General features: G+C 44.7%; 1 protein-coding gene across 1 annotated transcript; it reads right to left on the reverse strand.

Annotated features, from left to right (window-relative positions):
- Positions 1-1,231: 1,231 nt before the first annotated feature.
- actr2a (actin related protein 2a) lies at positions 1,232-13,432 on the reverse strand. Its single transcript, XM_017457237.3, has 9 exons — positions 13,278-13,432; positions 9,923-10,033; positions 6,925-7,140; positions 6,668-6,740; positions 5,566-5,702; positions 5,207-5,356; positions 4,627-4,772; positions 4,225-4,357; positions 1,232-3,553 (listed from the first exon to the last, which is right to left on the reverse strand). The coding sequence occupies exons 1-9, from the start codon at positions 13,413-13,415 to the stop codon at positions 3,383-3,385; spliced, it is 1,275 nt and encodes a 424-aa protein (XP_017312726.2). The 5' UTR covers positions 13,416-13,432; the 3' UTR covers positions 1,232-3,382.
- Positions 13,433-14,445: the final 1,013 nt, after the last annotated feature.

The following is a 14,445-nucleotide window of genomic DNA, read 5'->3' on the forward strand; positions in this document are numbered from 1 at the left end:
AGGTCATCGGATATTTAAGAATATATCAGTTCTTTGCGTTAAGAAGCTCTCGGGTTGGTTTCGCGGTACGTTTTGGGGTCATTATCTGTCTGTAATGTGAAGCGCTGTCCTATCAGTCTTGAAGCATTGGACTGAATCGGAGCAGAAAGTTCCAGCAGTCGCATGGTCAATAAACACCCGCGGCCCAGCCGTACACGCCCGAGCCATAACACTCCCTCCACCACGTTTGACACGAGAGCTTCGTTTCCTTCTCCATACTCTTCTCTTCTTGCAACAAAAAGTCTAATCTGACCTTTCTGCGATGTTTTTGTTAAAGCCCTTGAATTAAAGCTGAAAGTCTACACTTCGGCCGCACGAAGGCTTCCCAGTGCGCTGGTGCTCCGATACCCAGCATGCATCAGGAAATACTTCATACCAATCACTGCACCATCAGAGAGACGGGTACACACACGGTTTCGGTTCTTTCCTCCGTATAGGAAGATGATGTGATTGTGGCATTCTCACACACACACGCACACACACACAGTAAACACAGATTGTGTTGGAACAGATTGTGCGTGCGTGTGTGCGTGTGTGGGGGGGTTATAATGTGTACTGTATGTAACGTGTTGCAGTCTGGCGTTAATTTAAACGGCCCCACTGAGTCTGACTGCCACAACGTGTTTACATGCAGCAAATCTGAAACAAATGTGAGCACAACCCAGTGTGACACACACACACACACACACACACACACACACACACACACACACACGCATACACATACGTGCAAACACTCTGGAATTAGGTAAAGGAAAAGAGAGAGAGAGAGAGAGAGAGAGAGAGAGAGAGAGAGAGAGAGAGAGAGAGAGAGAGAGAGAGAGAGAGAGAGAGAGAGAGATAAAGACAGACAGAAAAGGGAGAGAGATACAGACACAGAGAGACAGACAGGAAGAGAGAGAGAGAGAGAGAGAGAGAGAGAGAGAGAGAGAGAGAGAGAGAGAGAGAGAGAGAGAGACAAAAAGACTGGTTCTGTGAAAGATGTGCAGAAAGAGTTACTCAGCTGTGTACAAATTGCCATGGAAACCAAGACCGGTGGTCATTCTTAGTGCGCTGTCATGGTTACACACTTCATATCAAAGAAATTCAGTCTCTCTCTCTCTCTCTCTCACACACACACACACACACACACACACACACACACACACTACTGGTTTCAATAAGTCAGTGTAATAAAGAAAAGACTTCAGTGTGTAATTATAAATGAATTTACTTTATTTAAATCAGTTGTTTGGCAGTACGCTACAAACAAAAATAACAAAATACAGAAGACAAACAAAACCCAAAGAAAAGAAAAGTTTAAAAAGAAAAAAAAAGAAAAAAAAAAAAAAAAAAAAAAAAAAAAGTCACTACACTTGGCACTGCGTTACTGCTCGGGGATAACAAAAAACCCTGCGATACATTTATTTACTTCTGTTCGTGAGGAAGCCTTTAGCTTTCATAAGCACTCACGCTGCTGTTATTAATCGTTATTCAAATTATTACTGATAATACTAAACCCTCAAGAACATCGACCGTACTCATAATTACAGCGCTAATCATGTATCTACTCCCCCCGAAACAGGCATTTTAGTTCCTCAGCGGCTTCCATAATGTCATTCTACGCTAACTAGCCGACTGCTACCACGAGCGATCTATGAGCCGTTTAAACGTGTGGAGAGCCGTTATAGCTAATACGACCGCGAATACCTCATAGCAACGTTAGCACACGGCTAATCTTATTAGCATTGTTTTGTTAAATTAGCCATGTAAGTTTTTTTTTTTATTATTATAATTTTTTTTAAGTTTCACCGCACAAAACCTGCTTGTGTACGCGAGCGGCGCTAACCCAACAAACCGTGCACGAGAAAACGAACCGTATCAAAATAGAAAGCAGATACCGTAAAGAAAAAGAAAAAACAAAACAAAAACGTGACGCTAACTAGCAGACAGATTTAAGCTGTTATATGGGACAGATAAACATCGATGCTAATTCTGCAGGCGATGAACGAAGGTTAGCTTGGTTAGTAACACTAGCATTCACTCCTGATGTTCTGAGGGGAAAGCTTCTGCTGACCTTTCATTCGGTCGCTCTGCTGTAATTTTTTTCCCCTCCACGCTAACTTCAGAAACGTCCCGTACCGGTTCTAACACTACGGGGGAATGATGGTCATTTGGTCCTGATGGATGGAACGCTATCCTAATTTTTTTTTCCCCCTACACTACACAGCTAATATACTTGAAAGGATTCGTTCACTTTAGCGCCCTCTAGTGGACCGGAGCGTCTTGTGGAACGGCGTGTGCACATCCGACAAGCAAATAAAACAATAAAAACATGACGAGGTAACAGAAAAAGGAAAGAAAAAGCAGTAGACAGGACAGTAACACATTTTACATTTTAAAAAAGCAACCCATCTCAGCCAGGCGCTTTTACACGTTTGATCCTGTCGGCTTTAAAGGGGCAGTTTGTAATTTTTAGAAAAAGAACAACAACAAAATTGACAAAACAGACAAACAAACAAACAAACAAACAAACATCCCGTGTTCAAAATGGATTTACTTTGTGAGTTGCCTTTTATGGAAAAGGAAGTGGCAGCTGAGCACCAGCACTGCCTGGGAGGTCATTTCAGGGCCAGAAAAAAAAAAATGTAAACAGAAATCTGAATTTTTCCAAGTAAAAAAAAAAATACAAAAGAAAGAAAAAGAAAAATAGCCAAAATATGTTGTACAGCAATACCGTGACTCAAAGTTTTTCCACGTTACCTTTAAAATCGCATGATTATTGCAGGGCTAGGAAAAATTACAGACTGCACCTTTAAACATCTTACAGCTCAGACAGTTCATTGTTCTTGTTGTTCGGATCCTCTTGGTGATTTATTTATTTATTTATCCAAGTTTATCTGACACGTTTTTAATCTCAAACCATTTGTGTGTGTGACCTGTACGTCCTTCAAAAATGACACGTGGCAACGAAACGTGAAGAGAGAGAGAGAGAGAGAGAGAGAGAGAGTGAGAGAGAGAGAGAGAGAGAGAGCGCGCGAGAGAGCGAGAGAGAGACAGAAGCTCCATCCTAGGTTTAATTTTGGCAGCGTAAACAAGTACTTTAATATGTGAGGATTCCACTTAACCGTTCCCCCCACCCGCTTATCAGAGCTTTAAAATCCACATCGTGGTCAGAAGGTTGCACCAAAAAGACGATGATATTTTTATGCTGCAACTGTAAAATTCAAGTATCATCATTATTATTATAACTTCTTATTTTCCCCATTTATACACTGCCAAAATGCCACCCTGTATGAATGTGTGTGTGAATTAATTCAAGTGTGAATGTATGTGTGTGTGTGTGTGTGTGTGTGTGTGTGGTTTATCTGACGGTCACACCGAGTTTCTCCAGCACACGCATGCCCTTCTCCTGATACTCCTCTCTGGTCAGCCAGAAATTATCTTTATCTTTCATGATGTCAGCGAGCACGGCTCCGCCCAGAAACACCATGTGCTTACGGCGAGGGGGGTCCTCGATACGGATCTTGAACTTCTGCAGAGAGAGAGAGAGAGAGAGAGAGAGAGAGAGAGAGAGAGAGAGAGAGAGACTTTAAAGTCACCCATAACCTGTTTAGGAAACCATGAACTTTTTTTTCAATAATAAATATTTTTTAAAAATTGCCAGTCCTACATCTATAGAAATCTATGAACTGGGCAAAACACACTGTCACATGGTCTGTATTTACATACTGAAACATGATTGTTACATTTTATGATGCAATACAGCTTGTGTGTTACAACATTAAGTGTGCGTTCATGTGCAGTCGTTCTCTGGTGCTAATCCCTAGCGTTGTCCTCTTGCGGCCTTGCAGAAATGTTTCGGACTGAGATTTCTTTTCTTTTTTTTTTTTTTTTTTTTTTTACAAAAACCTGGCACAAACAGCTTACTGACTTCATCCCATTTATTCGTATGCTATATGAGCTCTGAAGATGCGCCCTACCCTAAACCAGGTTTCTGTGATTGAAACGTCTCATAAGCTGCTGTGTGGGTTCTGGCACCACCTAGTGGCCGAGGTACAACACACCACTTTTTCCAACAAACCTCAGTTTTTGGAGGATTGTTAAGAAAAATGAAGATCCACAGATGTGTCATGGGTTAGTAATAGCTTGTGAAATGTGAAAGAAAATGTGTGTGTGTGTGTGTGTGTGTGTGTGTGTACTAACAGAGAGCTTGTCCACATCTCCTTTGAGCACCCTCTCCAGGTAAAGCTGCTTGAGCTCGCGCTCCAGACGGGACGGGAGGCCGGGATACATCGTCGAACCGCCGGACAACACAATGTGCTTATAGAACTCAGCCCTGAGAGAAAGGGGGGTAGAGGGAGAGAGAGAGAGAGAGAGAGAGAGAGAGAGAAAGAGAAAGAGAGAAGTAGGGGGGGAGAGGCAGGGTGAGAGAAAGAGAGAGAGAGAGAGAGAAGGGGGGGGGGCAGGGAGAGAGAGAGAGAAAGATATTTAAGTGAGGGTTGTGAGGAAACTACAGGAAGATGAACGTCCACGAGCACCATGCTTTCGTTCTTGGGCAGCCTGTGTTTTAGCCCAGAGTGACAGGTTGTTGTCATGGTAACTGACCTTGTGTCAATGTCGGCTGCTTGGATGGTGTTGAAGAGCAACTCGGCCACGCCTACCCCCTCCACGTTAATCAGGTGCGGCTGGAAGAGCGCCTCGGGAGCCTCGAAACGCTCACCTCCGACCTTTATTACCCTGCCGTCCGGCAGCTAGAGAGAGAGAGAGAGAGAGAGAGAGAGAGAGAGAGAGAGAGAGAGAGAGATTTATAAATAAATTAATACATTAATATAGGTACTTTTTTGGCTACTTGCATACACGTCACCCTCTATACTGCAGTATAAAAAAAGAAAACAGACACTGTGGAATGCGGTACACTCTCTTTCAGACCCACAATGCACTGCATACTGTAGCATGTAACATAGTAGCCAATACTCATAATGCTCAACTTAAACACTAAGAGTGCCTTTAAGTAGACATCATTTAGGAAGTACGTCTCATACACAAGAGCGACCTACAGTCTGGAAAACTTTTTTCCCCCCAAAGGCCTCAACGGAGGAAAACAAGTGGAAATTTACAACTTCACCCTGCTGCCCTCTAGTGGAGGCAAAATAGAACTTCAATGTGTGTGTGTGCGCGCACTCACAACGTAGGACTCGACCAGCACGGTGGTCTCCAGCGCAAGTTTCTGCTCCTGTTCGATGTTGTAGCCCACGTAGCACAGCTTCTCCTTCATCATCCTCACCGTCTCAAAGTCAGCCGAGTGGTTGAAGGCGTAACCTCTTAGCAACAGCAACTACACACACACACACACACACACACACACACACACACATTTATAAGGAGTTCAGGAGAAGGATCGAGTGTGCGTTTTGATTTGTGTGCAAGTATCTGTACTTTGCTGAGGTATCATGTGTATATGCGCAATTTGATGGAAAGGAATGTGTATATGTTTGCGCGCGCGCGTGTGTGTGTGTGTGTGTGTGTGTGTGTGTGTGCGCGTACCTTGATGAGGTAGCGTGTGATGTCTCGGCCGGCGATGTCCAGTCGTCGTGTGAGGTGGGGGAGAGAGAAGCCCTCATACACGGGACAGATGTGAGTCACACCATCACCAGAGTCTACAACAACGCCAGTGAGCAGGCCTACACACACACACACACACACACACACACACACACACACACACGTTAAAAACATTTAAAGAGATCTGCATGAACAATTATCGACAGTTCACCCTAAACCTAAAACATTAAATATCTATCCCAACCACAGCAGCTAATCTAAACCCTTGTTTTTTGCCTGCAATCTGATTTCATCCTTTAGACCCACACCTCAATCCTCAACTCGAACCATCTACCTTAAAACCTTCCACCCTCAACCTTCAGATCTAACCCTAACCCTCAACCCCAATCTTAAAATCTAATCCTCAACCTTCAGATCCAAATCTAAACCCTAACCCTCGACCCCAACCTTTAAATCTAATCCTCAACCCAAACCTTCAGATCTAACCCTAAACCTCAACCCCAACCTTTAAATCTAATCCTCAACCTTCAGACCTAACCCTAAACCATCAAATCCATCCCTAAACCACAACCTTCAGATCTAACTCTAAACCTACATCAAATCTATCCCTACAACTCAACCTCAAAGTTGACATCTAACCCTAAAACTCAACCCAAAACCCCAACCTGAATCCCCCAACTACCCATTTAACCCTCAACCACAACCTCAAATCTATTGCTAAAATCCCAAACTCGAACTCCAACTCTCATCTCTAAACTTTTAAACTTGTACTCTATACCAGGGTTCACCACTTTTGTCCAGAAATGGCTGGTTTGGCTGCACGCTTTCAGTAGAATCGAGTAGCAGCACACCTGATTCCACTTGTCCTTGGCTTTCAATCAACTACTAAGTGGGGTTCCTACCAAGCTCGAAATAAACCCCCACACTGTCCCCTTTGATAAGTTTGGTGACCCTCTATCCTATACCCTATACCCCAACCCTCAGACTATAACCATTAACCCTAAACCCTGCTTAATACTCTTAACCTTTAACCGTCAACATCATTCCCATACTCGGACTGCTCGCCTGCTGTTTGGATGGATACCTTGAGCGTAGAGCGTGAGCACGGCCTGGATGGCGATGTAAACGCCAGTGAACTGGTACGTCTCGAACATCACCTATAGAGAGTGAGGAGGGACAAAATTCCACTGAGCACAGCTACAAAAACAAAGCAGTCCCAGATAGACGTCTGTGTGTAGACGCAGATCCTGGTCACGTTAGTCGGAAACGTTATTTCCGGTTAAACTAGTCCCAGTGACGTGAGCGCCGATGAATAAAACCCAGTGGTGAGAGACGGCGTACCTCGATGATCTTCTCTCGGTTCTTGGTGGGGTTCATCGGGGGCTCGGTGAGGAGGATCTTACAGTTGCGCGAGTCGATGTTGAGCTTCTCCGGGCCGAAGGTGTAGTCCCAAAGGTGCTTCATGTCGTCCCAGTTGCGCACGATGCCGTTCTCCATTGGGTAGTTGACCTCCAGCATGGAGCGCAGCTCGCTCGCTTCGTCCCCCACCATCAGGTCCTGTCGGGGTCACAGGTCACACGGTCAAAACACGTTCTCTTTAAACGGAGAGCCACATCAGGCCTGTGGGGTTTTAGTCTGGAACATTCAAAACGCCCTCACATATCGTCGCAGGACCTGCTACATGATGAAAAGGTGTCTTATGGGAAATACGGCTGCTATTAGGTGATTTCTGCTTACCGTAAAATCTGCGATTTTGTTTAAAGACATTGTAATTACTGCAGCACGCGATATCAATTCTTCTGAACAAGTGTGGGGCTAGGCAGATATGTGCATGTGTGGGTATGCAAGTTTGTGGAGTATGCAAGTGTGCCACTATGTAGGTATGCGAGTACACTAGTATGCAAGTGTGCAACCATGTGGGTATGCGAGTACACTAGTATGCAAGTGTGCAACCTTGTAGGTATGCGAGTACACTAGTATGCAACTATGTAGGTACGCGAGTACACTAGTATGCAACTATGTAGGTATGCGAGTACACTAGTATGCAAGTGTGCAACCATGTAGGTATGTGAGTACACTAGTATGCAACTATGTAGGTATGCGAGTACACTAGTATGCAAGTGTGCAACCATGTAGGTATGTGAGTACACTAGTATGCAACTATGTAGGTATGCGAGTACACTAGTATGCAACTATGTAGGTATGCGAGTACACTAGTATGCAACTATGTAGGTATGCGAGTACACTAGTATGCAAGTGTGCAACTATGTAGGTATGCGAGTATGCAAGTGTGCAACTATATGGGTATGCGAGTACACTAGTATGCAAGTGTGCAACTATGTAGGTATGCAAGTATGCAAGTGTGCAACTATGTGGGTATGCGAGTACACTAGTATGCAAGTACGCAACTATGTGGGTATGCGAGTACACTAGTATGCAAGTACGCAACTATGTGGGTATGCGAGTACACTAGTATCCAAGTGTGCAACCATGTAGGTATGTGAGTACACTAGTATGCAAGTGTGCGAGTATGCAAGTGTGCAGCTAGGCAGGTATAATAGTGTGCTAGTATTCCAGGATGCAAAGATGCACATTGAGTATGCAGGTGTATGAGTAAGCAAGTTTGTGACCATGCTAACTGTCGGTTATGCAGTCCAGCATGCAAGTTTGCTAGTATGGACAGCCGCAAGTGTGCTTGTGTCAGCTATGCGAGTACATTATTTTAAAAAGCGAGTGCGAGACCAGACCGGATCTGGCATCATCTTCCTCCCTCTCAAAAGATATAACCCATCTGTCGCTTTCACTTCCTCAACGTGGGGACGAGTAATCGATCGACTGTACGGCCGTAAGAAAGAAGAAGAAAAACAAAAACAAACGGCTGTCGTTACTGTTAGCCGCGCTAGTATTTCTGTGTAAAACGTTTCCTCAGACGAGCCAAACACACTGTACATCACCAACGACAAGACTGAAATAACGTATCGTAGTTTGTCCCCGGCAACGCGGAGAAGAATTTAGCAGTGTTAATGTTTAAAGAAACGGGTCGTGTTACAGTCGGGACACTGAGAGGGTGAGTAAAGATCTTTATTTAGCTCTCACATCCGTAGCACAGTAGGATGAGGAACACTGATGCAATCATCAGTGACTTCATCAGGGGTAGAGAACTGAAAGGCAGCCAACACACTACACTCACACTACATACACACACACACACACACACACACACACACACACCAATAAACTGAATTTAATCTGAGAAACTGTGACCTTGTTATTTATTAATCCCACACACACACACACACACACACGAATAATACATGAACGGGTAATCGAAAGAACACAGAAACACAAACAGGAAGCACAACAAAAACTAAGAGAGCGAGAGAGGAGAGAAGAAGAAAAAGAAAGGAAAAAAAAAAAAAAAAAAAAAAAAAAAAAAAAAAAGAGAGTTTCAGTTTCCTGTTTCCTGTTTCCTAACTGTCAGCTTCAGTGCCCCCCTCCCCCCGTACTGCGTAATGATCAGGGCCTTCATCTCTAATGAAACACAGAGCAAACACATGACATTGTAGAGAGAGAGAGAGAGAGATTCCTAATCTGTGCGCTCCACCCATATGTCCTCTTCCCACTTGCAGAGATCACGAAAGCAGCTGGAGCTCCAGTGCAGCTCACATACTGCAGATGCTGAACAGCAAAAGAGCACAACTTCTGCACAAATATATGAGCCAGTGTGTGCAAAACTGTGCAAGTGCGCGAGTATACAGGCGTGCAAATGTGCAAGTATTCCAGTGTGCAAGTAAACATCTGTGTAGGTGTTTAAGTGTGCTATGCAGATATGAAGTGTGCTACTGTGCAAGCGTGGGAGAAATCAAGTGTGAGATTATGCAGCTTTGGAGGGGTGCGAGTACGCAGGTGTGAAGGAGGTGTGCGCGTACGCAGGTGTGGAAATGGGCGAGTATGCAGGTGTGTAAATGGGCGAGTATGCAGGTGTGTAAATGGGCGAGTATGCAGGTGTGAAGGAGGTGTGCGAGTATGCAGGTGTGAAGGAGGTGTGCGAGTATGCAGGTGTGAAGGAGGTGTGCGAGTATGCAGGTGTGAAGGAGGTGTGCGAGTATGCAGATGTGGAAATGGGCGAGTACGCAGATGTGGAAATGGGCGAGTACGCAGATGTGAAGGAGGTGTGCGAGTATGCAGGTGTGAAGGAGGAGTGCAAGTACGCAGATGTGGAGATGTGCGAGTACGCAGATGTGGAAATGGGCGAGTACGCAGATGTGGAGATGTGCGAGTACGCAGATGTGGAGATGTGCGAGTACGCAGATGTACTGCTGAGCGAGGGTGCTGTTACCTTGATCTCGATGTTCCCCACTTTGGCTGTGGAGCGGATGATGGGTCGCCCCACCAGCGCAGGGAAGATGTGCTCAGGGAAATTAGAGCCGGCATATCCACACTTCACAAACTGAGAGAGAGAGACACAGAGAGACAGAGACAGAGACAGAGAGAGAGAGAGAGAGAGAGAGAGACAGAGACAGAGAGACACAGAGAGAGAGAGAGAGAGAGAGAGAGAGAGAGAGAGAGAGAGACACAGAGAGAGAGAGAGAGAGAGAGAGAGAGAGAGAGAGAGAGAGAGACACACAGAGAGAGAGAGAGAGAGAGAGAGAGAGACACAGAGAGACACAGAGAGAGAGAGTCAGGTCATTATTGTCCACTCGATACACTAATGTTACACACAAGAGTGTTACATACATTTGAAACATTTTTATTTATGTAGCACTCAGTAAAGACACACACACACACACACACACACACACACACACACACACACACACACACACACCCTTACCCTTTGTTTGAGCTCAGCTCCCTGATCCCCTACCCATCAGCAGTGTGTGATTGAGAGGAGCAAAACCAAAAGCCTGCCTACACACGCCATGCTGTGTGTGTGTGTGTGTGTGTGTGTGTGTGTGTGTGTGTGTGTGTCAGAGAGAGGAACAACTAAATAGCTGTGTCCTTTTCTACTCTACAAATCGACTAACTTGGCCAATCTTTTATCGAGGTGCATGATGTGCCATGGCACTGAATCTCAGGATCCAGCCTCAAGCTCCCATCCAGGCTCCAGACTCCTCCTGCCCGGTTTGAGGCTGTGTCCGGTCAGTGATTTTAAAAGCTTAACAATCGGTGAACAGAATTAGAGACCTGTGTTCTAATAGGTGCAGACTGTAACGATGCAGACCTGCGCAGACCTGCAGCGAACGCAGGATATAGGCCTTCAGACAGAAGTTCTGCTGCACGTCTTCACACAGTTTAGATCTGAGTCATACTGTGTTAGAAAAGTGTGAGCTGGCTTCCTGTGTGAACACTGGGTTTGTCAGAAGACGGTGAGCGCACACACACACACACACATTATTCAGAGCCAGACTGGGTGTTATATTCTGAATCACGTTTCACATTAAAGCGTCTGTAAGAGTTTTATTTCATAACTTTATAAACTGGGAGAGTCACTGGTGTTAACTCGAGCATTTATTTGATCTTAACCTCAATGGAAAGAGAGGAGACATGAGAGAGAGGAGAGATGAGAGAGAGGAGAGATGAGAGAGAGAGAGAGGAGAGATGAGAGAGAGAGGAGAGATGAGATGAGAGAGGAGAGATGAGATGAGAGAGGAAAGATGGAGACAGATGAGAGATGAGAGAGAGGAGAGATGAGAGAGGAGAGATGAGAGAGAGAGAGGAGAGATGAGATGAGAGAGGAGAGATGGAGACAGATGAGAGATGAGAGAGAGGAGAGATGAGAGAGAGAGAGGAGAGATGAGAGAGAGAGAGGAGAGATGAGAGAGAGGAGAGATGAGATGAGATGAGAGAGGAGAGAGATATGGGAGAGGAGAGAGATGAGAGATGAGAGAGAGGAGAGAGAGGAGAGATGAGATGAGAGAGGAGAGAGAGATATGGGAGAGGAGAGATGAGATGAGAGGAGAGAGAGATATGGGAGAGGAGAGATGAGATGAGAGAGATAGATAGATGAGAGAGAGGAGAGATGAGAGAGAGAGAGGAGAGAGAGGAGAGATGAGATGAGAGAGGAGATAGATGAGAGAGGAGAGAGAGGAGAGATGAGATGAGAGAGGAGAGAGAGATATGGGAGAGGAGAGATGAGATGAGAGAGATAGATAGATGAGAGAGAGGAGAGATGAGAGAGGAGAGATGAGATGAGAGAGGAGAGAGAGGAGAGATGAGATGAGAGAGGAGATAGATGAGAGATGAGAGAGAGGAGAGAGAGGAGAGATGAGATGAGAGAGGAGAGATGAGATGAGAGAGGAGAGATGAGATGAGAGAGGAGAGATGAGATGAGAGAGGAGAGAGAGATATGGGAGAGGAGAGATGAGAGGAGAGAGATATGTGAGATGAGAGGAGAGATAGATAAGAGAGAGATGAGAGATAAGAGAGGAGAGAGATGAGAAGAGAGAAAGATATGAGAGATGAGCGAGAGATAGATGAGAGAGAGAGAGAGAGAGAAGAAAGTCTGTCGAGGGAACGACTGCTGTTAGTGTAAGTGAGAACAGGAACTAACTTCTTGGATAAAAAGCACAACGCGTCGTTCATTAGAACGCAGCTGTAAGCTGTAACGTTGCAGTGGTGTAAGAGGAATAAAACACTCCAGGTCCCGCTGTAGTTTCCTGGAACAGTGACGCTCGAGGCGGTCAGGAGGAAGGAGGAGGATCTCGTCTAAGCGGCGTTTTGTTTATTTATAAAGGTCATTAATCACTGTGGTTTATCATGACTGACACGAGCGAGTGTTCTTTTTTTTTTTTTTAAGATGGTAAGAACTGATGTCAGAGGTAAGGTGTGTGAAGGGCATGTATTTATATCCTTGTGGGGACTCGACAAGATTTTTTTTTTTTACACTTGTGGAGGAAAACGTATTTATAAAAGTCGAAATATCGACATTTGGTGACTGAGGGTCAGGTATAGAGTTCAGGTGGAGAAAGGCGTTACCTAGCAGCAGTGAGTGAATGGCAGGTCCTGACAAGGATAGTAAAACAAGCGGGTGTGTGTGTGCATCAGAAATGTACTTCGGTATCAGGAGTAGAGACGAGCAGTGAAACACACTAACACACACTCCTCTCTTCTCTTTCTCTCCGTCCAGGCCCAGTTCTCATCCACACATCTTCACCTCATCATTCTTGATTTGTGTAGGTCTCTCCTTTCCGGATGTGATTCGCACTGGCTAACAATCAATGAGATAGTATGCTACCTTAACAAACAAACCCGTCTTCTCATTAACGTGATGTAAAATTCACCCGCAACCCACCGCGTTGCTTGTCCTCTAAACCCGCCGCATGTTGTTTTTTTTAACCTAAATATTATTTCTGCCCCCATAACAACACTGCTGACAATCACATTCCATTGACTAGCCGTAACCCACCCTGACACACCCGTATTACGCTTCACGCGATCTCATTGGCTGCGCGTAGGTTGTTCGCCGACCGCACCCAATCAGAACACGGAAGGTGGATACGGCTAACCAATCCCTGACCGAAAGGCGGGACCTGCCGGAATACGAGTGCGAGCGGATGAACCACCACCCAATACGGTAGGTAGGTGAGGAGCCGACTTCCCGTTTCCCTCGGCGGAGCGATCTAAAATGGCGCTGCGGTGACTAATCACAGCCTGCGCTAAACACGCAGAGGAAAGAGAGCGTGTGCACTCACCCCGGTGCCGTTATCACACACCACCACTTTCCTCCCCTGACTGTCCATCTTCTGACCGAAATCCGAGAATCCGCCCTGATCTGGCAGCCCAACTTTCCTCTGCACAGGCGGAAGCGCCGCCCAGCACAACTTCCGCATTCAAGTACAGCCGGGAAACTCTCCACAATTAAAGTCTCTTCTTCACTGCAGCTTAAATAGATAAAAGTAAAAGTCCTTTATTTCCTGCAGCTATAACTACAGCCTATTACTTTTCAAAATAAAAGTCGCCTTTCTACTGCAGCTAAAACTACAGTAATAAAACACAAATCAAACTTAAAATCCCCTTTGCTACAGTTAAAGCTACAGCCACATCACTTTCCAAAATAAAAGCCCCCTCTTTACCACAGTTAACTAGCCATGTAACTTCTCATTATAAAAGTTCCCTCTTTACTGCATTTATAACTAGTGATAAAAAAAAAAGTCCCCACTTGACTGCATTTATAACTACAGCAATATAACTTTTCAACTGCGCCTCTTTGCCGCAGCTGTCTAAACTGCAATAATTTTTTAAAAATCATGTCCCCTCTTTACTACAGATAAAATGACAGCAATAAAACTGTCACTCTTTTCCTGCGCTCACCTCCAACCTGTTTGTTTTCAAAATTAAAGACCAATTTATTGCATTTAAACTGCAGCTAGAAAACCTTCAAAATAAAAACCCCTGTCTCGCTTACCCCACTTAACCACAGCCAGCAAACTATCAAAATTAAGGTCCCCTCTCCAGAACAGTTAAAACTACAGCAATGTAAAATAAATAAATAAACAAATAAAAAAAACGTTAACGTCCTTCAACTCCAGCTGTATACGTTTTAAAATTAAAGTCCCCATTTATGGAATAAAACTCTAGCCTGAACGCTTTCAAAATGAAAGCCATATTCTACTGCATGTAATCAGTTACAGCCTGATAGCTTTCAAAATAAAAGGCCCCCCGCCATTTACATTTACTGTAATTTATAATTAAATTCCCTCAATACCATCCTTCACTTATCTGCAGCAAAAAAAGATCCAAAATAAAAGTCCCCCTTATTCCAATTAACTACAGCCAGAAAACTATTTTAAAAAAGTGAAGAAGGAGACAATCTAGAGAGCAGTGCAAGCAATGTTGCACTACAGATTTGTGAACATTTTC

This window comes from Ictalurus punctatus, chromosome 26 (genome assembly GCF_001660625.3).
Source record: "Ictalurus punctatus breed USDA103 chromosome 26, Coco_2.0, whole genome shotgun sequence".
Lineage (NCBI taxonomy): Eukaryota > Metazoa > Chordata > Actinopteri > Siluriformes > Ictaluridae > Ictalurus > Ictalurus punctatus.

What these genes read in the sequence shown, in the direction of transcription:
- actr2a (XM_017457237.3), bottom strand. Translation starts at nt 13,415, where the DNA reads ATGCGGAAGTTGTGCTGGGCGGCGCTTCCGCCTGTGCAGAGGAAAGTT. An exon ending in TGGGGAACATCGAGATCAAG is followed by an intron (nt 7,141 to 9,922) that starts GTAACAGCACCC and finishes TGACCCCGACAG; the next exon opens with GACCTGATGGTGGGGGACGA. An exon ending in GAGATGTGGACAAGCTCTCT is followed by an intron (nt 3,554 to 4,224) that starts GTTAGTACACAC and finishes CTCTCTCTGCAG; the next exon opens with AAGTTCAAGATCCGTATCGA.